The 26,025-nt window shown below is 38.8% G+C and overlaps 1 protein-coding gene across 5 annotated transcripts in view; it reads right to left on the minus strand.

Annotated features, from left to right (window-relative positions):
- The window catches only part of DIAPH2 (diaphanous related formin 2), an 801,414-nt gene that overhangs the window by 205,722 nt on the left and 569,667 nt on the right, over positions 1-26,025 (minus strand). For all 5 annotated transcript variants that reach the window (XM_075896759.1, XM_075896757.1, XM_075896756.1 and 2 more), the window contains one exon: positions 16,894-17,057. In XM_075896759.1, the coding sequence (XP_075752874.1) occupies positions 16,894-17,057 (164 nt within the window). The remainder of the gene's footprint in view (positions 1-16,893; positions 17,058-26,025) is intronic.

The raw sequence follows: 26,025 nt of genomic DNA on the forward strand, positions 1-26,025 counted from the left end.
AGGCATATTAATTCTGTGTCTTCGTTAGATCAGACACTATGAAACTGTCTAGTTAATGATTAGGATTAATATGACATTAAAATATGGAAGACATATGTAATTCTGTAAGTAAATTTAATTCTCTATAATCTGGTAAAATATTTGAGGAAGGAAGAGTCCAGGTTGGAACAATTATTTTGTTAATTATGAACTACTTTGGGGTCTAAATAGAACACACAAACATAATCTTAAGTATATTTGTTGGTATAGGGCACCAGACAGCTTTCAGGATAATATTTTTTTTCCTCATCATCACATTACGATCAAATGAAAAGTTCATTTGAGCTTATTTGTACAAATGACTCCCTCTCCTGACACAGAAATAGATTCATTGAGGAAAATTATCTGTTGTTTAGGGAGCTAGCTGAAGCAAAACATGAGTACATGTTCCCCCTTGTGTTTATTAGAATTCACTGAAGTAAGCCTCTTGTTTTCGGCACAGCCAGTTTACTGCTTAGCTTCCTTAAGAAGCAAATAAAAAATTAATGCATCTCTTACATGCTGTACATATTTTGAAGTTTGATGGACAAACAGATCTTTGTACACTAACACAGTTGTGACTAGAATCTCAAAGGTAAATTATTAAAACAAGAAAGAAAGAAACAGACGGTAGTGTGCAAATCTCTTTGGATATTAAGAATGCAGTTAGTTACAAAGCAGTCATGCACTGATAATGAAAGCTGGCTATGATCCCTAAGGCCTTCCTTTAGATTTGCCTTACAACCGCAAAAAACACAATCCGAAGTTGTAAGGAAAAACTGCCTCTCTCGTCACAGCTCATTAGAATTATGAACTCTGATTAACTGGAAGTTAATCTATAAACTATAGGAAAGATTTTTTTTTAAGCCCCGCAGGTTGTCCATTTAAGTGCTGCCGTATAAAATAAGACAACGAACATGTTTTGTATCTGAGTATTTCATTACCTCTTTGGTATGAATGACAAATTCAAATAAAATGTTAGCTGAGTGATAAAGAAAAGAAAGGAACCCAGAAATACAATGAAACACAGTACAGTAAAAATTGTGTTATCCAGCACTTTACCAACTAGAAAGCTCTAGTAACCGACATTTCTGATATCTCCCTGTACAAATCTTCAATCTACTAAAGATTACTATATTGCCCAGGACAAGTTATAAAACTGCATATTCTGCACTCTTATTTTAGACTGAGCAAGCTAATATCAGGGATGTATTAAAAACAAAATAAACAAAATAAGCAAAAAAAAAAAAAATGCAGCTGCCAGGGTATGGTCATTACATATTCAGCCCAATCTCCTATCCCATTCACAATGACAACTGATGTTAATAATGATAACCCTGAAACACTGCAAGATCCTGAAGTGCCTTCTGACTCATCAAAGAAAGATTAAATTATGTTCAGTACAGTTTTAGGGTTAAGTGTATTTTTAGTGATGTGGTTGCATGCCCTGCACTGCGCACAGTGATATGCAATGTCATAAGATAACCTATTGTATAAGTGTAGACAGGTAACATTTTCTAAGTGCTTCAAGAAACCAAGCATTCTGCAGTACAGTACTACTGGATTGCTGTGTACCTGTATACCATTTTATACTTCATTCTATTTACTGTATTCTAATGATCTGAAAATAGGTATTTCATAGGTGAGTATAACTTTCACTTAACTTGAACTTTTCAGTTACCATATTTCCCAAGATGCTGGATAAAAAAACGTTTACTGTTGTATTAGATGTAGTAGGCAAACCATGTGTTTCCCAGGAGATGAATATCAAACAATAAGAAGGGTAAAAATCATGCTCGCACAAATGTGATTCAACCTTAGATTTATGCATCAAAGGCATCATGCCTGACATGGAACTTCTGAAGGATGTCATTAGGCATTATAACTCCTGACTAAGGCTATGTCTACACTACAGAGGTAGAGGGGTGTGTGTGTGTGTGTGTGTGTGTGTGTGTGTGTGTAAGTAAAATGGCTGTTTTTATGGGGGAAAAAACAAACAAACCTTCACTTACATCTACACTGCAATTGCATTGTTTTGAAAAAAAAATTGAAAGAACAGAGGGTTTTTTCCAATATTGGGAAACCTATTTCTAAGAGGAAGAAGCCTTTTTCCGAAAGAGCTCTTTTAGAAAAAGACGTGTGTGGACGGGAGAGAGGGAGTTCTTTTGAAAGAAGAGTAAAGAGGTAAAAGTACAAGTGCCTTGGTGGCCACTTTGTCCATAGTAATCACAGCTTACATGCAAGAGAGCATCCATTCAGAGTGGATGCTATCTTTCGAAAAAGCAGATTGCTTCTTCGATGCGCTTTTGCTGTGTAGACACTCTCTTTCCAAAGAAATTTTTTGGAAGATCTCTTCCGGAAAAGCTTCTTACATAAGAAGCTGGCAGTCTAGATGTAGCCTAACACAGCTACTGTGGTGTTTTCAGCAGGAAGATGAGCTTTGCTAAACAGCTTTGCTAAACAGCTTATGTTGCATCCCAGAAGTACTGAAGATGACAATTTAGGAGAGTAATGCAACAGTGGTCTTCAATGAGATCAGAGTGAATAAAGATCAAGTACATGCTATATGTCCTTTAACTCTGCATAATACATTTATGTGCTGTGCCATTTAAAGGAAAACTACCTTTATTAAAATAGAGTTTAGGAGAACAGATTTTGGATGACAGCCTTAAATGCTACTTCCATCTAAATATTTTAAATTAAAATCTTGAGATCATAAATGACATAAAAACCCTAATTAAGATAATTAACAGAAGATTTGAAATGAGAACTTACACTTCAATAAATATACCTTTCTCATTAAAAACAAAATGACAGCAAACTTGCTTCACAGAGATTTTTAGTTCTTTTTCACTTGAAGTTAAAGAAATGAAATCTTCATGCAATTTTTAAATTAGCCACTAGTTGTTATAAGTTCAATTAGGTAACTGTCACAATAGAACACAGCCACAATGATCAAGTCAGGTGAATAAAATAAAATAAAAAAGGGAGAAAAATAAAGGAATACAAAGCCATTTAAATCTGGCTTATGAATTCAGTGGCCACAAGTAGCTGTTGTTAATGAAATGACTAGGTGGTCTTAGTCCAGTGTCTACTGAATAGAGCACGGTAGCATAACAGTCATTGATCTTGTCAATATCAGCACAGACCAAACGAACTATGAAACTGAACTATTCTCCAAAAGTGGTCCTTCTGGGTCAGGGTGGAGGCTCATTGGTAAATCATTGTTTCACGTCTGATCTGTGTGCTCAGAGAGGACTCAGTTTGCTAGCACTGTATTCCTTTAAAATCAAGGTGAAATAATACTGTAAGATCGCTGTCTAGAGCACAGCTCGAGTGTAAGGCCTCAGAAACGATGCCACATTCTCACCTTGATATTGGAAATTAAAAATAATTCTCAGGAGGAAAGTTATCTGTTGAAAAACCTTCAGGAGAGTTAATGGAGAAAGCGAGGACTGCTAAGAGTGGCACAGAACCTGAGAACAGGTGTCATGTAAGTTAATTAATGCCTGTATAAAGCTGTAGAGAGTAAAAGGGAAAGGCGGCTACAGCAGCTTCATTCATAAGGCAATGAATGGGAAATCTGAAGGAATTGGTGTGGAGACCACTGTGCAATGTTTCTGTTTATCATTTCATTAGGATTTTTAAATGAACATTGTTCAGATTAATTTTTCATTGTATCTCAGTTTTGATCAGTGGTTTTAAAATCTTTTATCAGTTTTTATCTCCATGTTCTTTTAATACTTCTTATACTTGAGTTTAAAAAGGATCTATGTACTCAGCACTTCAAATATGAACATGAAGCTTCAATCCTTCTTAGCCTAAATCATAAACATATGGCTCCTGCCTTAACAATACACTGCATATGTAGCTTGTGGTGGGGATGAGGACAGACTTCTGGCAGCGATTTAAAGGGCCTACAATTCTAGCTACTGACACTGCCGAGATAGTGACCATATTGGCTGAAATCTCCAGGCCTTTTAAAAATCTGCAGGCACTGGAGCAGCTGCCCTATTTCCACCTCCTTTCAGCAGTCCTGGCCTCAGGGAAGGAATCACCACATCATTAAGTATCAGAGGGGTAGCCGTGTTAGTCTGAATCTGCAGAAGCGATGAGGAGTCCTGTGGCACCTTATAGACTAACTGAAGTGTAGGAGCATAAGCTTTCGTGGGCAAAGACCCACTTCGTCAGATGCATGTAGTGGAAATTTCCAGAGGCAGGAATAAATATGCAGGCCAGGATCAGGCTGGAGATGACCAGGTGGATCCAATCAAGGAGGATGAGGCCCACTTCTAGCAGCTGATCTGGAGGTGTGAATTCCAAGAGAATAGAAGCTGCTTTTGTAGTTAGCAAGCCATTCACAGTCTTTGTTTAATCCAGAGTTGATTGTGTCAAACTTAAAGATGAACTGTAGCTCAGCAGTTTCTCTTTGAAGTCTGGTCCTGAAGTTTTTTTGCTGCAGGATAGCTACTTTTAGATCTGCAATTGTGTGTCCAGGAAGATTGAAGTGTTCCCCTACAGGTTTTTGTATGTTGCCATTCCTAATATCAGATTTGTGTCCATTGATTCTTTTACGTAGGGACTGTCCTGTTTGGCCGATGTATATAGCAGTGGGGCATTGTTGGCACATGATGGCATATATTACGTTGGTGGATGTGCAGGAGAATGTACCAGTGACAGTATGGCTGATCTGGTTAGGTCCTGTGATGGTGTTGCTGGTGTATATATGTGGGCAGAGTTGGCACCGAGGTTCGTTGCAAGGATTGGTTCCTGAGTTCGAGTTATTATGGTGCGGTGTGTAGTTGCTGGTGAGAATATGCTTCAGGTTGGCGGGTTGTCTGTGGGCAAGGACCGGCCTACCTCCCAAGGCCTGTGAGAGCGAGGGGTCATTGTCCAGGATGGGCTGAAGATCACTAATGATGCGTTGGAGAGGTTTTAGCTGGGGACTGTAGGTGATGGCCAGTGGTGTTCTGTTGGTTTCTTTCTTGGGCTTGTCCCGTAGCAGGAGGCTTCTGGGTACACGTCTGGCTCTGTCAATCTGTCTCCTCACTTCCTCGTGTGGGTATCGCAGTTTACAGAATGCTTGTTGAAGGTCTTGTAGGTGTAGGTCTCTGTCTGAGGGGTTGGAGCATATGCGGTTGTACCTCAGTGCTTGGCTGTAAACAATGGATCGTGTGGTGTGTCCGGGATGGAAACTGGAGGCATGCAGGTAAGTATAGCGGTCGGTAGGTTTTCTGTATAGGGTGGTATTGATATGACCGTCACTTATTTGTATCGTGGTGTCCAGGAAATGGACCTCCCGTGTAGATTGGTCCATGCTGAGGTTGATGGTGGGGTGGAAGCTGTTGAAATCATGGTGAAATTCTTCCAGAGTCTCCTTCCCATGGGTCCAGATGATGAAGATGTCATCGATGTAGCGTAGGTAGAGAAGGGGTGTAAGTGGACGAGAGCTGAGGAAGCGTTGTTCCAGGTCAGCCATAAAAATGTTGGCGTATTGTGGGGCCATGCGGGTGCCCATAGCAGTGCCACTGGTCTGGAGGTATATGTTGTCACCAAATCTGAAATAGTTGTGTGTGAGGATAAATTCACAGAGTTCAGCCACCAGTTGTGCTGTGGCATCATCAGGAATACTGTTCCTGACAGCTTGTACTCCATCTGCATGTGGGATGTTTGTGTAGAGAGCCTCTACATCCATGGTGGCTAGGATGGTGTTTTCTGGAAGATCACCTATGCATTGTAGTTTTCTCAGGAAATCCGTAGTGTCACGAAGGTAACTGGGAGTGCTGGTGGCGTAGGGTCTGAGCAGAGAGTCCACATAGCCAGACAGTCCTTCAGTAAGAGTGCCAATGCCCGAGATGATGGGGCGTCCGGGATTTCCAGGTTTGTGGATCTTGGGTAATAGATAGAACAACCCTGGTCGGGGCTCTAAAGGTGTGTCGATTTGTTCCTGTGTTTGTTTGGGGAGTGTCCTGAGCAGATGGTGCAGTTTCTTAGTATATTCCTTAGTGGGATCTGAGGAAAGTGGCCTGTAGAATTTGGTATTGGAGAGTTGTCTGGCAGCCTCCTTTAGGTAGTCAGGCCTGTTCATGATGACAACAGCACCTCCTTTGTCAGCCTCTTTGATTATAATGTCAGAGTTGTTCCGGAGGCTGTGGATGGCATTGCGTTCTGCACGACTGAGGTTACCAGGCAAGCGATGCTGTTTTTCCACAATTTCTGCCTGTGCACGTCGGCGGAAGCATTCTATGTAGAGGTCCAGACTGCCATTTCGGCCCTCAGGAGGAGTCCATGTGGAGTTCTTCTTCTTGTGCTGTTGGTGGGAAGGTATCTGTGTGTCAGTGCACTGTTCAGTGTCGTGTTGGAAGTATTCCTTGAGACGGAGACGGCGAAAGTAGGCTTCCAGATCACCGCAGAACTGTATCATGTTAGTGGGGGTGGCGGGGCAAAAAGAGAGTCCCCGAGATAGAACAGATTCTTCTGCCGAGCTGAGTGTGTAGTTGGAGAGATTGACGATATTGCTGGGTGAGTTAGGGGTACCATTGTTGTGGCCCCATGTGGCAGGTAGGATTTTAGACAGCTTACAGTCCTTTTTCCTCTGTAGAGAAGTGAAGTGTGTAATGTAGATCTCCTGTCTTGTTTTAGTAAAGTCCATTTGTGCAGAAGGTTGGTGTTTTATGAGAGACTCCAGATTGGAGAGCTCTTTTTTGATGTTTTCCTGTTTGCTGTACAGGATGCTGATCAGGTGGTTCCTCAGTTTTTTGGATAGTATATGGCATAATCTCTCACTGTAGTCTGTGCAGTATGTAGATAGCAATGGATTTTTCACCTTCAGTCCATTTGGTATAATGTCCATCCGTTTGCATTTGGAGAGAAAGATGATATCAGTTTGTACTTGTGCAAGTTTCTTCATGAGGTTGATAGATTTCCACTCCATACGGCTAAATGCAGTGCCTTGCATGGTGTCAAGTATCAGAGGGGTAGCCGTGTTAGTCTGAATCTGCAGAAGCGATGAGGAGTCCTGTGGCACCTTATAGACTAACTGAAGTGTAGGAGCATAAGCTTTCGTGGGCAAAGACCCACTTCGTCAGATGCATGTAGTGGAAATTTCCAGAGGCAGGAATAAATATGCAGGCCAGGATCAGGCTGGAGATGACCAGGTGGATCCAATCAAGGAGGATGAGGCCCACTTCTAGCAGCTGATCTGGAGGTGTGAATTCCAAGAGAATAGAAGCTGCTTTTGTAGTTAGCAAGCCATTCACAGTCTTTGTTTAATCCAGAGTTGATTGTGTCAAACTTAAAGATGAACTGTAGCTCAGCAGTTTCTCTTTGAAGTCTGGTCCTGAAGTTTTTTTGCTGCAGGATAGCTACTTTTAGATCTGCAATTGTGTGTCCAGGAAGATTGAAGTGTTCCCCTACAGGTTTTTGTATGTTGCCATTCCTAATATCAGATTTGTGTCCATTGATTCTTTTACGTAGGGACTGTCCTGTTTGGCCGATGTATATAGCAGTGGGGCATTGTTGGCACATGATGGCATATATTACGTTGGTGGACCAGACTTCAAAGAGAAACTGCTGAGCTACAGTTCATCTTTAAGTTTGACACAATCAACTCTGGATTAAACAAAGACTGTGAATGGCTTGCTAACTACAAAAGCAGCTTCTATTCTCTTGGAATTCACACCTCCAGATCAGCTGCTAGAAGTGGGCCTCATCCTCCTTGATTGGATCCACCTGGTCATCTCCAGCCTGATCCTGGCCTGCATATTTATTCCTGCCTCTGGAAATTTCCACTACATGCATCTGACGAAGTGGGTCTTTGCCCACGAAAGCTTATGCTCCTACACTTCAGTTAGTCTATAAGGTGCCACAGGACTCCTCATCGCTTCCACATCATTAAGGTCTCTCCTTTGGAGAAAAGCCATCTACCTTGTGATTTTATCCTGAAGATGACCCAGTTTTGGTCCCCACCTCCCCAACTCTATTAATAGTTTACTGTCCCTGAACTTCCCTTCCCTCAAGTATTATTTCTTTACTTACAAAGAAGTTGTCTGGCTTCCTTCTAATTCCTCAATTTAAGATGGTCATTGGGAGATTTTAATTTTCATTTTGACAAGTTAGACAAGATAGCAAGGGGATTTAAGGCACTTACCAAACACTTGAGTTTTTGCTGCACACTATTTTCCAATAATCAGAGTAATGTTTCTGATTTAATTTTTTGCACTGGAAAATGTTGGTGAAAAACTTTTTCATGTTCCTGATTCATCTGCCATTTATTTTTCCATAGCTGCTATCCCTACACAGGTAGTATCTCCATGGACCTGCTACTAACTATCCTGAATATGGATATTTAACCATAACATTGTAAGCTGGTGAGATAGCTACGTCTCAGTTTATTTATTCAATTTGCCAGACTCTCAAGACATGTAGTAACTCTTCAACTTGGTCACGTTTGTTTATTAGGGCTGACAAGTGACTTGAGAACATTTTGTAAGTACCTACATGCAGAATCAAGATAGACTCTTCAATCTAGCAAGCACAGGTATGACGAAATGTGGTCGCTGGGTTCTGAAGCTCAATAAATCTGACTGGAAATAACGTTAATTAATGAGGTGAATTAATCACTGGAACAAATTACCAAAGGTGGTGGTAGCCTTTCCATCACTGACAATTTGAGATTTAGATTGGATGTTTTTATTAAAGACAAACAAACAAATTAACAAAACCCAGCAATGCGCCGTTTAAGCCAGAATAATTTCATGGAAGTTCTGTGGTCTGTATTGTGCAGGAAGTCACACAAGATGATCATGTGATCCTTTCATTCTTTACGATCTTTGAATCTATTAGCAGTGGTCACATAACCATGGCACCTAGGATCCCCGGTCCTGCATCAGGATTTCATTGTGCTTGCCACTGTACAAACATAAACCATTGTTTATTATTGTTATTAAGAATCCACCATTCTATGAATAATGGTCTCTGGGCTGAGCACTTTCATTTTAAGCAATGAATAGAAAGCAAACAAACAACTGGAAGGAAGGAATGACAAGGTTAACTGAAATGGCATTTGTGCTAACACACACTGAAAACTAACAGTGAAAATTTTTTTTTTCTTTTGATAGAATTTTAACAAATGTTAATTTCCCTCCATTTTCAAGTGAGAAGAGACAACTTAGCTCTATGAAATGTGCGAACACTTGGGATACTTATGAACTAATGCTGGCTGTCAATTCATTAACAGTAAGTCATGCTTTACATTGTTCTTGGGCACAAAGAACAACTTTTTTACCACTGAGTAACCTTAAAGTGCATTCTCCATAGATGCTGACTGACTAACATTGTTGATACAAAACTACAGCTGAGTTTAGTTTCGCTCTTTTACAGGTACCCATCTGTCTACAATGCCAGTTGATAAACTGCCTATATCTGTTGAAATGTTTACTCATTTTGGACTACAAACTAGGGTTGCCAGATGGTTGAAACAAAAATACGGAACACCCTTCCCCCCCCAGAAAAAACTGGGAAAAAATTCTGTTGAAGGGGGAAAAAAAAGGGGGGGGGGAGACCAAAGTTGCTGAGCAAAAAAAAAAAAGGACTCCAATTAAGCCAAAAAAAATTAAAATAAAACATCATTAAAACAGCATGTCCCCTTTAAGAGTTAGTGCATAGGGATAGGAACAGGGGAGCGGTTGAGCACTAACACCCAGGGGAAAGCATTGCTTCCCCTAGGTCTTTTGGCAGGCAGCCGTTTTGTGCCAGCAGCCTTGGGGAACCAGGTAAGCATGGGGGCTGGGGCGTTGGGAGCCAGGTAGGGGGTCGGGGGGGGGGGGGGGGGCAAGGAGCCCAGGTGCTGAGTGTTTGTAGGGGTTGCTAGGTGCCCGGCATCTTCGCCTCCTGGCTGGGGAAAAATTCAAAAATACCAGATTTTAGGTGTCCAGTATTCTCTGAATTTTTTACCAGACAGGATCCGAAAATATCACACACCTGGCAACCCTATTGGCAACCCGACCACACTCAGCAACCGGGCCCAGCCCCTGCCCTCCCCTACCAGCCCCTCCCTCCTCAGCCCCCCTTCTCCCTCCGAGCTCTCCCTCTTACCAGTTTTGCAGGGGAACTCTCTTCCCGCACAGAGTAAGAAAACACGAGGGCCACCAGGAAAACAAAACAAAAAAACAAACAAACCCAAAGGCCTTAAAGGAGCGATGCTGGGTTTTTTGTTTTTTATTTTTGCTTAATATCTGTTGGGGTCTTTTTTTTAGGGGGGGAAAGGACTCAACAACTTTGGTCTCCCCCCCTTTTTTCCCCTCAACAGTATAGGGTATTTTTTGGGCGTGAGGAAGAGGTGTTCGGTATTTTTGGTTAAGCCATCTGGCAACCCTATCAATATGTGCTTATAAATGTATCTTCAAAAAGTTATGAGCCACCCTCCTTATTTTGGGAGTAATTCTCTAAATGCCTAGGTAACTGAAATATAATACAGTTTTGTAGTGGTGGGGTCTGAAGGTATACTTGAAGGGTATAATTTGATTGAAAACAGACATTAAATTTATAAGAAAAGAGTTTTGCTAAATGAATGCACTGGAATCCTTCAAGGAACTGTTAGCAAAACAAAGTTAAAACACAGAGAATGTAGGTAATTAGAATGCAATTTATGTGACCCGAGGTGTGACTTTGTCTGAAATAATGAAAAATGGCTGTGGTTTTAACTGCCCTCTCCCTTTCTCAGGAATTGAGAGGAGGTGGCAGGAAGCAGAGGTAGTCATAAGCTGAATGTGTGGTGAAAGGAGGTGCAGATACGGCTTTTGTAATCAAAATGATAGACAGTTCTCTATTTCTGGCATCTCTAAATGGAGCCATAACAGCTCAATGGTACCATCACGACCTATGAGGAACATTTGACTAGATTACTGGACAGGATTACTGTCAATTGTATTTGACTATTTGTAGTCATATGGTTGACAGGCTTCCAGATTTAAAGCTATTCCTTGATGACTGACGACTAGCTATACAATGTATTTTCTTACTGTTATAATCATGACATGACAATACCAAAATAACACCACTTTTCCTGCACAAGGCTTATCATGTGGTAGTAAAAAAGATTTAAGAGAAACAATTAGACATTTTAATGGCAGCTTAGTATGTGGAGGAGGACAAGTGATACAAGAAAAGTTACACATCTGGACAAAAACAAAAAAGTCAGGGTTGTTTGGCTAAGTGCCCTTATCCAGAGTACCAAGTATTTCTGCCTTAGAGTACAGAAAATATATTGATAGTAATCTATATCCGTAGCTGCTCACAAACAACTGAGAAAGATCAGCATCCTACATTGCTTCCATTATGACTTCCTTTCTTCCAGATGCTAAGGGATAATACAATTATTTATGAATAGGGAACATTTTGCTGAAAAATCATATGTGAAGAGAAACTGCAAAGGGAATTTTCTCTGATTTCCAGTCGCTGATATGCTTCGATCAGGCCAATGAGAGATAGCGTTTGGCCTAACACTGACTGTTTTGGACTTTAAAAAAACTTTAATATCTTGTCATTTATCATAATAACGTGTGAAAACCTAGAATAGATTTCATTTTTACATTAGACAAAAAAAGCAAGATCCCTAAAATGATGTTAAAAGATCAATTTATCTATTTAGGCCCTTTTAAAATTTGCTGTGTAAGCATGTATATCTTTTGTACATTAATTGAGACATAGGTCTGAAAACTAATTTTATTCTAAATTCATTTTATTAAAGATTATTTTTCTGTTATCTGCAATATGTTTAACTTTTGATGACCATAACAATTAGAGAAGAAAAACACAGATCTGCTTCTGATCCAAAGTAGCCATAATCTGCTTCAAATAGCAAACAAGGATTGATGACTATTTTTCACTCAAAAATGAGCAATCTAATGATTCTGTTTTAAATACTCATTGAAATCATTCACTCTGCACATCTCTGAAAAAACAACAACGTGAGTTTACCGATAAGATTAAATATCTTAGTAACATTAATGTGACTTGACCTTAGTGGCTTTAGTCTTGTGTAAATTGAAATCTCTCCCAGAAGTTTCAGAGGAGGCATTCACAGCTTATTTCTGAGTTAATTTATTTTTCACTTTTCTTTTCAATCTATCTTTAAGAACCTAAATACAGTAACATACATCTGGCTGTACCAAAGATCAGAAGTCTATTTACTTTAGTATCCTGTCTCTGATAGAGAAAGATGTAGCAGAAAGGGAGGGGGGAAAAACAGTAGGTGAACAATTATGTAAAAACTTGAACGTGGGGAATTTTATTTCCTACCCTATCAGTTGTTTTGCTTATGCCCTAAAGCATGAGGGGTTATACTCATTCCAGTAAATCTGTGAATAGTTTCATTATGTACATAAATACAGAATTATGTTTTGAACTGTACTCAATTCTTGCCTTCAGGTATGTCTTGTGGCAGTGAGGTCCAAACAATATACATCATCACAGCTTTAATTAGTTCAAAAACATTTGCCTTTGTTTTACCAAATATCCTCTTGCAAGTGGGAGTAAGAAGAGGTGCTCAGAGAGGGGGGCTTGAGGGATGGGGAGAGTGGCGGTATAGTCTGAGACAGAGCTACGGGTTGAGAATTAGAAAGTTAGTGCCTCTGCTCCAATGGATACTTTAGTGAAGAAATTCTCAAGTGGACTGAACATTTATTGGTGCTGTGAAGTACCTAAACTGGTGAGCTGAGAGAGTAAGCAAAAAAACAAAAACAAAAACAAACAAAAAAACGAAGAGGTGCCCAACCAGTTCTGAACTAGCCACACTCATCAGCAAATAGCCACGCTCAATGGGCCAAATAGACACATATAGTTAGTGTGTTGGACACCACAGCACTATACAAATTACAGGTTTACCTTGTAACAGAATAATTAATATTTAATTCAGCATATGTCTTGTGAAAGGACCATACTCATTTTCTACTTCAGTTATTTTAAAGAACAGAATTAAAAGATAAGAAACTCTAGACAAACTAAGTAGTGTAAAGACTTCAGATTGGGTAATGGAATTTTACAAACTATTTACATCTGTTATTAGACCAATCTATAGTTTACACCAATATTTTTAGAGACTGTAATGATGCTATTTCATCAGTTATATATTTCAAAAATACAGGAGAAATTCTTAGGACATTGTTCTCCTCTTTGCAGTCTGACTTTGATTTCTACCCCAGGTACTATTTTAGGTAACAGCTGCATAGCATTTTATAGAACTTCAGCTTTACCGTGCTCAGTTTTCCACTGTCTTATACAAGCTAACAGTGCATATCATAGGTGGGATGTGGAAAAAATATTACATCCTGTCATGAACTCACACAGCTGGAATCAGCATTTTCCCCTCCCTCTGTACATCTCTGCAGACCTCCTTATAGGTGGTCATGGTTGGGAAGGGGGTGGGGTGGGGGAAACTGTGGCAATTAATCACAACAGTCACTGACTTAGTAATATAAGGAGGCTGCTAATAAAAAAAAAAAGGTTGAAACTGATACACAGAGGGAGCATATAGCAATGTGAACATGACAAGGAATATGCCTTAGCACTGGGCATAGACATGGGGCACCATTTCCAGAGCACCCATTTCTCTTCTCCAGCTTTGGCCCAAGATTGATCTTTATGTTTAGAAGAAATTGTACCCCAACTAGTGTGTGCATGCGAACATGTGCGCTAGAGAGAGAGAGAGAGAGTGATAACCCAGCTGGGCCTATAGGCAGTATTATGGATCATGAGAACTTACTTGCTGCATAACAAGTTAATTGAGATGTTGGAAGAAGAATGAGCAAAGTGGCATGTAATAAAGAAATGGTTTATTCCTCTTTTCTAATCCAGCTCATCAAGGTATTTCCATAGCCTTATCCTTTAGCCAAATTACTTAACTTTACAGTGAAAGAAAATGCTGCAGTCTGAAGTTTATAAATTGGGGAAAAGTCTGGGGAAAAGTTTGATTTAAAATAAATTCTCAACTCACTGCTACCCTCCTCACCCCCACTGGATTGCAGCAAAATCTACATCGATAGAGTGCTTATGAACAGATATCAATATCCCTTTATTAAATCAACAGAGAACAGTAGAGGGACATATCAGAGTCATGACTATCTAATTTGGTGCCTGAGGCAAGACCATCCTTGGCATGGGCAGGGGCACTGACGTGGTGTGAGGCATGAGAGAAGACAACGTAGTAGCAAGTGCCTCACTTGCCTCGCTCTTGTTACGGCCCTGGGACATGTCATGCAATATGTCTACAAATTGTACTGCTTTGCAGAATACTTCTCCCTTTTCTGAAATATTCATGCAGCAACTTATCTTCTCCCTCCTCCTACAATGTATGGTCTTGAGGAAAGAAGAGTGAGCCAGAAATTTGAGTTGGCAGGTACAGATGGAGAAGCAGTTTAGGCAGGGGGTGTCTGACACTGATGATGACGACATCAGACTGCTGCGTACCATTTCAGCAAGTGTTGTCTGACACTGATGATATCATGAGAGCACTTTGTACAATTCTGACCCTGACTATTCTTACAACAAGTTGAATAAAGGCGAGGACAGTACACTTCACAAAACTGGCAGAGGACACTAAGCTGGGAGAGGTTACAAGCACTTTGGAGGACTGGATTACAATTCAAAATGATTAAAGAACTGGTCAGAAATCAAGATGATGAAATTCAATAAAGGCCTCTGACAAACAACTGCACTTAGGAAGGAAAAATCAAATGCACAACTACAAACTGGGGAAATAATTGAGTAGGCAGCACTACTGCAGAATAATACCAACACACTAGAGTAGATCACAAATTGAATACAAGTCAACAACATGATGCTCTGTCAAGAAAAGAATAAATGTAATTGTGGGATATATTAACAGGCATGCCATATGTAAGGAACAAGACTTTTTTTCTCAACTTCATAGTGGAGAGAGCTCAGATGAGAGTCTGTGTTCAGTTTCAGACTCTTTACTTTAAGAAAGACAAATAACCTGTTTGGCAGAAAATATCCTGAGGAAAACAAGAACAACAATGAAAATGGGTTAGAAAGCATAGATCTTCAGGCTTAGGCATGTGCACACGGAACCTCCTGATTTTCAGGACACAGGAATCAGGTCATAGTCTTAAAAAGGTAATTTTATTAACAAAACAAAGACGACATACTTGGTAAAGCATACATGGTTGTTGGGTGTTACATAGCTACTAAACTATTTAAAGCACAGAGCATTGTTTTCCTGGGATTCACTTTCAGTTACTGTATACAGAGGGAGGGAAAATTAAATCAGCACAGAGAAGTCCCACAAACCAAGTAATAAAGAAAATAACCTGATCAGATCTAACTACATGTTCCCTGTCCACTCATATCTGTTGTTCCAAGGTTCTCCTTCTAGACATGGATATTGCTGAAAATTCCATGTCTGGCTACCAAGGCTTACTTCAGCTCTCCCTCCCAGAACTCACACAAAAAGGAGACTGAAAGAGGCAAAACCAGTTTCATTTCAATTTTTTCATTCTTTTCCCATTGGCTCTTGAGGCTTCTTGCCAATGCTTCCTGTGCTGGGTTTAACCCTTTACAGGCAACCCAACTGAATGCTGGGATGTCTAGAAATCCACCACAGAGATGGATAATAGTTTGCACAGACAGACTGAACATCTTTATTCAGACTGAGCTACCTATTTTAGAGTCTCAAAATGAAGCTACACAGGTTAATGTGCTAACTTTAAATATTTTGTGTGATGGTGGGAATAGTGCAGATTGAGCCTTGCCACAGAAACCTGTATGAGTAACCTTCAGACTGAAAAATACATTTATCCTTAGTACAAAATATATAAAAATTACTGTGCCTCCATTAACAGCACATACATGTATACCTCACCTGATATGATTATCTCAGACTCAGACAGCATATTTAATATGTAAGTATAAAGATGTGAGTAACTGAGATGAATTTATAAATGTTAAATTAAAATGTGCACTTTTCATATAACTTATTAAACATCTATGGGCTATATACTCAGCTAATATAAGCTGGCATAAACCACGTGAATCAGTTAAGCTATGCTGACATACATCAAGTGAAGGTCTAGCCAATCTGGAGAAAGCAGATGTGAATGAGAGGGAGGTGAATCCTGTCACCTTTGTTCATATGCATGTGTCTTCATTAAGGTAGTCAAAAGTAAAACAAAAACTTCTTGTAAGCTAAGTAGTATTGGTAAATCAAGTTAATTTGATTATTCCCTGGAGGCACAGTGTGATATTTACCCCTCTTTTCCCTACCTACTTCCCTACCTACACCCTCTTTAGGAAAAAAAAATAATTCTTAAAAAAAACAAAAACAAGCCAGACACACGGACTGGCTAGGAATAATAGCATTTAGGACCCAAATGCTAATCAGAGATACAAAGCTTATTTTCAGACTTTCTAGGTTCTTGCATGCTAAACTGCAATGTTCTTCCAAAAAGTCTTGTCCCTCAATTTCAGAACAATGCAAATATTGGAGTCAAAATGACATCCATGCAGGTTTTTATTTTATCATTTTTCAAAGATGGATCTGACTTTCCATGTAGAGCACGTGTGTGTGAGAGAGACACAACATTTAATATGCATACCTAAACAACAATCAAATCCAAATATGCTTCTGTAAGAATTATGAACTAAAAGATTGGCTCAGGGGACTGCAAATCAATAGCTCTAGGATGAGAAAATTTAATCTGTTTCTAAACTGTAAACTTACCTGCCATTTTCTGTTATAGGATCAAAACAGACAGTCTATTAGATCAATGAACACTCAGGGAAAAGAAAAACATCACTGAGAAAGTTCCATGCAAAACCTGATAATGTTGAATCATTGTTTTATCAGTGTTTACTTACCAAGAACATATTTCGGAAGTTGCTTAGATCACCAAAAAATTCTTCTATAGATATTGCTTTGGGATCAAAGGTAAAGTACTCTCCCAAATTCTCATATAACTTGGTCATGTTATTGTGCATGTTGGACAACTTTTCATACTGGTCTCGGGCACTCTGAGCAAAGCTGTAAGCTTGTGTTAAGGAATATCATGGAAATATAACCATGTCAGTGTTAAAACAAACAATAACACAAAAATTAAAATGCTAATTTAGTGGATATTACTCCATAATTTAACCTAATTGTTACTGATTTTTCCAGGGGAAGGGAATTACTAATACTCAGGAATATTCCATCACTGGTTTGCAAACTTCTCCTTGTTCTGGTCCCACATTAATGGTGAAGATCCTTCTGCTTAGTTACCTGAAAAAAAATACTCAACAGTATTAGAGACAAAATTAAACAATTCTGCCATAATGCAATAACCGCTGAGCTCCATTTTGCCTCTATAACATCTATGTGCTCTCCATCAGTGAAGGATTTTATGTCTATTTCTACTGTATTGCTTTTCATTTTCCCATAGCCACCTACTGAATAGATCTCTCACTTTGCAGCTTGGTTATGTGCTTTTGTGTGCATCTTGTAGCTACAATTTTGAACACTACTGAACTTAAACCAAATACCAAAGTAGCAATTTAGGGTGCTGAGAGGTGGGGATTTTAAAATTATTTTTCTTTTAAAGATTAGTTGATCTGAAAAAAAATTCTAAGACTTCTGGACTAGCAGAAAGCATCAAGGCAAGTGCTACTTGGCGAAGGAAGTCTAGATACTTCACAACTGTGACTAAAGTGGTTTGCTGGACTATATTTGAGAATCAATACTTTAAATGTGTAACATTTAACACAATGAACATAAAAATAGCAAGTGCAAATAGATACTTTAACCCTTAAGATGTCAATAAGGCAGCCTCATCAATTTCAAGACAGAGGTGCTTCCCTGTCTCCTGTATCTGGATGTGACTGGAAACATGAGTGATATGAACATTAAAAATTGAACATCAATAGTAAATTGTCAATCTTCAACAACAGATTGGGAATGAAATGGTAGGGATGTTTATAGGACTCAAGTATGCACAGTGTCTATCCATACTGTTACTGTCTGAAACAAGTACTTATAATGCCCTCAATTTAATGAGGGAAAAAACATTGTTTAAAATGTCACAAGTCTGTTGTATGCTGAAGTATATGGCACATTTATATTAGTAACTGAAGAGGAACTAGAAATCAAGTAGAGATTCACTTGACCTTCACAATAGCTTTCATTAGAAATTGGGTATAATTATCATGTCAAATGAAAGGAAGCCATTTTATGTAAAAACAACATTTATCCTATTTTCAAAACAGCACATTGGAGAATATTTAACAGTTAACATGCATTATTGAAAGAAGAACTAAAAAAGAGTTTCTCATTATTTCCCTTAAAGGTTAAGAACAGCTTCAATACACTGTTCTCTTTCGCTGTTTAAGATCAAGCACACGTTATCTTTAAAACTGGTAGCCTTTCGTTAAACAAGTTCTTCTGACCCAGAACTGCAGTTGATGAAATTGCTCTGCTGTACATAAAATGATAATATCCAACTGAGAAACAAAACAATCCAACAGAGAAGTAATCAAGTTGTGACACCCATGAATCTAGGTTGAAACTCTATTCTTAACATTTCCATTATGCTTAGGTATTGGTCATGCCTCAAAAGATTATGGAATATTAGAAGCTAAATGCAATGCAATACCAAAGTGAAAAAAAAGTTCTATAAAAATAGATCTAATATTTTGCTTGAATTTTCCTTGTTTGGGTCTAAGTGATGGTGTCAAATCTCTCTCTGAAATACAATGGAGAACATGGAGAAGTTTGTGCAAAGGAGTCTACTTCTTTCTAGGTAATCTGTCATTCCAAATAATTTCAAATGTATCAATTCTGTTTAATCATTTTTAGAAGACTTTCAGTAGCTTTTAAGACAAATTTTACTGTAATTTATATGCACATATTTTTGAAGTAATGGGAAATGACCAAATTTGGTTTATTTCATACAAACCTTGAAGATATGTTGTATTGCCCTATGTATGTTATTGTTACAACTTAATGAGTTACTCTCAGATTTGAAATAAGAACTGTACTTACTCCTAAACTGTGTCCCCAACTTGCAGCACCTCCACTTCTTTATTTAATCCTGCAATTCCTTACATTTTAAAATTTCAAAATCCTGCGTGCTATGCAGTATGTAAATTATTACTGAAGAAACGAATTCCATGGATGTACAAAGAGAAACATAACCTCTTTTTCTCCATCACTGACAAGATTCTTTAGGAATAGTAGGGAGCTGCACCCTCAGCTCGTGGTGCTTCAGTGCTTGCCTGCCCCCCTCTGTCTGGACACTTTGCTTCACTGAGAGAGCCTGTTGGCATTGATGATGCTGATGACATCATTCTGTCTCCTGGAAGGAACATTCTATCATCCAGAAGGAACAACACACACACACACACACACACACACATAGAGAGAGAGAGAGAAGTACAGTATGCCTAAATGCTCGACTACACATTTCCTTATCAAAACAAAATCACAATTATCTGCAAATCAAAACAAAGCAAAAAAGAAAAGGGAAATTGGTTAGATTACAAGATGGATGAGATATAACCACAAAGTCTGTTCACAACAGAAACCTGCACAGTATAGACACTCCACTGAAAAAGCAAATGGGACATGTGGTGAGTCGTTTGCTTCTCTTGCTTATAGAATCATAGAATCATAGGACTGGAAGGGAGCTTGAGAGGTCATCGAGTCCAGCCCCCCGCCCTCAAGGCAGGACCAAGCTCCGTCTACACCATTCCTGACAGATGTCTGTCTAACCTGTTCTTAAATATCTCCAGAGAGGAAGACTCCACCACCTCCCTTGGCAATTTATTCCAATATTTGACCACCCTGACAGTTAGGAATTTTTTCCTGATGTCCAATCTAAACCTCCCCTGCTGCACTTTAAGCCCATTACTCCTTGTCCTGTCCTCAGAAACCAAGAGGAACAATTTTTCTCCTTCCTCCTTGTGACACCCTTTTAGATATTTGAAAACCGCTATCATGTCCCCCCTTAATCTTCTTTTTTCCAAACTAAACAAGCGCACTTCATGAAGCCTGGCTTCATAGGTCATGTTCTCTAGACCTTTAATCATTCCTGTTGCTCTTCTCTGTACCCTTTCCAATTTCTCCACATCTTTCTTGAAATGTGGCGCCCAGAACGGGACACAGTACTCCAGCTGAGGCCTAACTAGTGCAGAGTAGAGCGGCAGAATGACTTCACGAGTTTTGCTTACAACACACCTATTGATACAACCTAGAATCATATTTGCTTTTTTTGCAACAGCATCACACTGTTGACTCATATTCAACTTGTGGTCCACTATGACCCCTAGATCCCTTTCCGCCATGCTCCTTCCTAGACAGTCGCTTCCCATCTTGTATGTATGGAACTGATTGTTCCTTCCTAAGTGGAGCACTTTGCATTTCTCTTTATTAAACTTCATCCTGTTTACCTCTGACCATTTCTCTAACTTGCTAAGGTCATTTTGAATTATGTCCCTATCCTCCAAAGAAGTTGCAACCCCACCCAGTTTGGTATCATCTGCAAACTTAATAAGCACACTCTCTATCCCAATATGTTCCATTGTGCTCAAGCAATAAGTGACGGGAATTTTATTTGCTAGTGTATCTGCTTGTCTGTACCAGAAATTCTTATGGCTGGTGCCTTGATCCACTCTATGTCACTTTCCACAGTAGAACACTGACTGAGGTCCTTCTTTCTGAGAGTATAACTGAGTATTAAGCATAACGTTTCTATAGCAAGACAGGGATGGAAACTTGAGTTACTGCTCAGTTGTAGAGGACTGTTATAGGTTTTATATTTCTGTCTCCCTAAGCGTGAAGATGAGAATGGCAATGAGTTTACTATTTTGTCTGGTTCCAGTAAGGATGTTAAACACACCTACCTGCAACTGCAATGCTATGTTTAGTATGTCAGAAACTGACATACCTAGCTACCTGTAAACATCTGGGCCAAAGAATTTTACAGCCCTAAGAAAACTGTAAAATAACTAATTCTGACTGCTACATACTCTACATACTGTGAATGTTTTGCCATCTTTGCTGCTTTGTGGCTGTTAGCCTTGATTTTATTAGGTTTCAAGACAAATTTGATATAAAATTAGGATTATGATTTCTATTTGGGGGCATGTTTGGAAATGAAGGGATTTGTTTCACTTGCTGTTTTATTCTTTCGGCTAGAAAATACTCCACCAAGTTAATAAAACAACTGTATCTAATAATCATCTATGTAACATTCCATACATTATCCACAGCAAAGCTTTGAAATTTGTATTTTATTGGTTCTCAGATTAAGAGGTTAGTGTATGCATTTTATATGCTTTTCAGTGTACTTCCTTCTCTCATTTTAATTTTAATCTTACTGCAGATGGCAACTGCTTTTAAATCAGTTTGAGAATTTTGGAGTACCAAATTAGAATGTATGAAGTGGCATTATTTTAGTTTAGAATAATAACAACAACAATAAAAGAGATGATTTAAAAAGCCATCTGTTTCTTTCTAATTTTCAACTTCACTTAACCTTCAGACAGAACATAAAATAAAAGGTTCAGTAATTGAAATAAAAAAAGAATTTTATTAGATAATATAGTATCACTCATTGCATGACTTCTTCCCAAATAACTCTGAAGTAACCTGAAATATAAACATTTGGTTAAACAAGCCAGATAAGAAGAATGTTCTCTCTCGAAGCACTAAGATGCAGGCTAGTGGAGCTTCCATTAACAGAATTATTCAGCTGACTAGGATCTTACCCTTTAAAATGTCATGTGTCAGCTACATTAGTGTTTTCCCTCAGGAGAAACTGCACATTTTTAATCAGTTGAGTTGCCATATTAAAACTGCTGTCTGATTCTCTTGTTACTCTGACATGGTAGACCAACAGGTAGGCAAACAAGTGTTGAGACACAGAAAGATGAATACATAATTGCGAGAAGCTAATTTAAATTTAAGAGTATGTGTTGGAGAGTGTGGTAGGGAATCCAAAGTATTAAGAATATGCTACTATCATTCTATAAAACTAGTCACATTTGGAGAAAATAAACTTTCCATCCATTCGTTAATGACCGCAAGACTTAGAAACCTACAAAATAATTATAATTTACCGGCATTGTACCAAAGGCCTGAAGACACTTACTAAATTAAGCAAACAATGGATATACATGTCATTACTGCATACTGTCAAATGTAAGAAAATCGTTATTATCCAGTGACCACAGTGTGTCATTTTGAATTGCTATATGTCTCAGATGGAAAAATCACCTCTACTACTTTGGGGGGGAGGGGGGGAGGATCTCTGTTTCTTTCATATAATATGTCAATCTGAAATGGGGATAGGGAAGTCTAGCATATTATACAGTGGTCACCAACCTTTTTCAACCCAAGATCACTTTCTGAATTTAAATGAAACCCAAGGTCTCCCTGTAAGATAATGTTGTGTATGCTCTTATCTTTTACAGTTGTGCAAAGAAATTATAGCTCAAATAAAAAGCAAGATAGCACTACCTACTAAATGTGTGGTATTTGTGTTTTGGTACAGTATGGCAATAGTATTCTTAGGGTGAGACTGAAGACAGCTTTTACAGCAGCTTGGATTTAAAATTTTAGCCATTACCCAATAATTATGGAATAAGTCCACAGGTTCACTAGAGTGCACAAAGAAACCATGAAAGCAAGGGGTCAAAACGGGGCACATGTACACTTCTCCCTGCCAGTCAGTATATGGTCCCCTGGAGCTGGAACCCTGCAGGGACAGCTTCCCTGTGCCCCTGCTTCAGCTGGAGCAAAGAGAGGGACCTGCCCGCAGCCATGGGGACAGCCAGCTGGCTGCAGTATTCACCCCACCAAGACTGCCCCAGCAGAATCCCAAGTCGCAACTACTACTCACCTTCTGTTTGATACGTGCTGCTCTGCAAATGAGGAGGGCAGACCTAAAATGTATTGTGCACAGCAGCACAGTTCAGAGGGAACTGAAGATTGACTCTTGGTCGAACATGATCGACGGGTTGATAACCACTGCTTTACAGAATATATATGCATTAAATATACTTCTGAACTGGTGAAGGAAGACATGGGACCAAAAATTAAAAATGGGAAATATTACTTTAAAAAAATATCTTCACAGCGTTTCTTACGAATTTGTGGAAACCTGCCATTATGGAGCCATTAAAGACTTGTACATTTTCAAATGTTTGCTTTGTGATTAGGGGAAATAAAGAAAATACCTCAGTATAGGGACTGATTAGGTGCCATTTCTCGTGCTCTTCCCCCAAAGATAGGAAAGGAAGCATATAAGATGTCTGTGCTATTAGTAGGTGAAAAACATTAACCACTGTATTCTACATTTGTTGGCATTTTGTCAATTTGTTTCATTATCACTGATGATAATAAACAATATCATACAACCGAGAAGTGAACTACCACCCCATACTGGAAAATAACCATGTCATTACAGTGCCATTTCCCTATGGAAACTTAATAATGCAATAGATTTGAGACTTGTTGCTGGACCTGAATAACTGATGACCTGTTTGCTATTTCTAAAATACACTTTGAAGTTTTATAGATGAGGGACACAGTGAGGAAATATTTTTATTTAAACCTTTACACTGCTAAGTAATAATAAGGTGAAGGTCAAGCAAATGTGTTTATGAACTATATACAAATCTAATAGTGAAGTCCCAAAATTTTTTTAATCCTAAAAAATGCAAGAGAAAATATGGGGGCCAGTGTTCATATACTTGTCTCTGACGTTTTTAAGTAATGATTTCATAATTTTAATGGCTAAACCTATTGTTCAATAGTATTCCATACCCTTAATTAAATGATATTCTCAGTGTACCAAAAATGGCACACTGCCGTTGAACATTCAAAATCTCAGATAATGAAGTTTGACTATAGCAGACTATCAAAGCTTCCATAATAAAGTCAAAGCTTTTCAATGCAATTGTAGAAATCTGCTTTGTGCTGAATTAGGAATACACAATGTTTATTGGGGAGCAATTTTTGTAATTTACATCAGTGTAAGGTCTGATTCCAGAAGTTCTGCAACCCATCTCTCTCACTGACTTCAACAAGAGCTGTGGATGTTTGGCTCTTCTGAAAAATCACAATCAGAAACAAAAAGGCAAGCAAAAAGATAATTACTTTTTTTGCGATAACATTACAAAAGTTTCAGAAGTGCCACTTCATGGGTACGTCTAGACTAGATGCCTCTGTCGCCAGAGGCATGTAGATTAGGCTACCAGACATAGTAAAATGAAGCGGCGATTTAAATAATCGGCACTTCATTTAAATTTACATGGCTCAGCGCGACAGTCTGGACGCGTGGGTGTCAACATCAAAGGTATTTGTCGACCACCCAGGTAAGCCTCCTGGGATGAGGTTTACCTGGGTGGTTGACAAATACCTTTGATGTCGACACCCGTGCGTCTAGACTATCGCGCTGAGCCGACAAACAGCTGATCAGCTGTTTGTCGGCTCAGCGCGGCAGCCATGTAAATTTAAATCAAGCGGTGATTATTTAAATCGCCGCTTCATTTTACTATGTCTGGTAGCCAAATCTACATGCCTCTGGCGAGAGAGGCATGTAGTCTAGACGTACCCTATGACAGGGTACAAAGCAGTACATCTGAGAAAATCTTAGATTAGAGTTTCAGCCTGGACTCCTACTAGCTTTGCTCAGATTGTTTATATTGCTCCTTGGCAATTATTTAAATATTTCTGTGGTTTCACAGTTTTTCTTTTAAATATTTTGCATGAATTTGGTGAATTATTTTCAGATGACTAATGTGAACTACAACATGAAAACACAATAAATAATGACAATAAAACAGAAATAGCACAACTAATGAACTACAAACATTTTGGAGAGGAATGGATATCACTGAAAATCAATTGCTGTTCAAAGCCCCTTTTGTGCTTCATATAATTTTAAACATGTCTAGCAATGATTTTCCTATTGAAATCTTTAAGACTTCTCTTCCTCCTTCCCACCCTCCCGGCAAATGTATTGGTCTAACATGTCCATTAAATATTACCATCAATAATACCAGTTTATTAAAATCTGAACTCAGCATGGAATTTTCATATTTAATTATACGACAAAGTTTATGCTTCAAAAATATAGTAGTTGTATCCCTAGGTGTAGAAAAAAAACTGTTCATAGAAAGCTTTGTTCTTCAGCATAACAAAAGGATTGTATCTAAACTGTGACATAACTGCAGGTCCCAATATAAACAATTTTTTTTCATAAGAACGGCCATACTGGGTGAGACCAAATGTCCATTTAGCACAGTACCCCGTCTTCCGACAGTAGCCAATGCCAGATGCCCCAGAGGGAATGAACAGAACAAGGAATCCTAAAGCAACCCGTCTCCCGTCACCCATTCCCAGCCTCTGAAGAGGCTAGGGAGGACACCATTCTTACCCTTCCTGGCTAACAGCCACTGATAGATCTAAACTCCATGAATTTATCTAGTTCTTTCATGAACCCTGTTAAAATCCTGGTTTTCACAACCTTCTATGGCAAAGAGTTCCACAGGTTGTGCACTCAGGTTGTGTGAAGAAAAAGCTTCCTTTTGTTTAAAACCTGCTATCTATTAATTTCATTTGGTGACCCCTAGTTCTTATGTTGTGGGAACAAGTAAATAACTTTTCCTTATTCATTTTTCCACACCAGGATTATATTTTCCAATGTGCATTACTTTACATTTATCAACATTACATTTCATTTGACATTGTGTTGACCAATCACTTAGTTTTGTTATCTCTTTTTGAATCTCTTCACAGTCTACTTTGGTCTTAACTATCTTGAGCAGTTTAGTATCTGCAAATTTTGTCACCTCATTGTTTACCCCTTTCTCCAGATCGTTTATAAATAGGTTGAATAGGATTGGTCCCAGTACAGACCTTTGGGGGACCCCACTAGTTACCTCTCTCCATTCTGAAAACTGACCGTTTATATTCCTGCCCTTTGTTTCCTGTCTTTTAATCAGTTATCAGTC

The sequence above is a fragment of the Pelodiscus sinensis genome, chromosome 13 (assembly GCF_049634645.1).
Source record: "Pelodiscus sinensis isolate JC-2024 chromosome 13, ASM4963464v1, whole genome shotgun sequence".
Classification (NCBI taxonomy): domain Eukaryota; kingdom Metazoa; phylum Chordata; order Testudines; family Trionychidae; genus Pelodiscus; species Pelodiscus sinensis.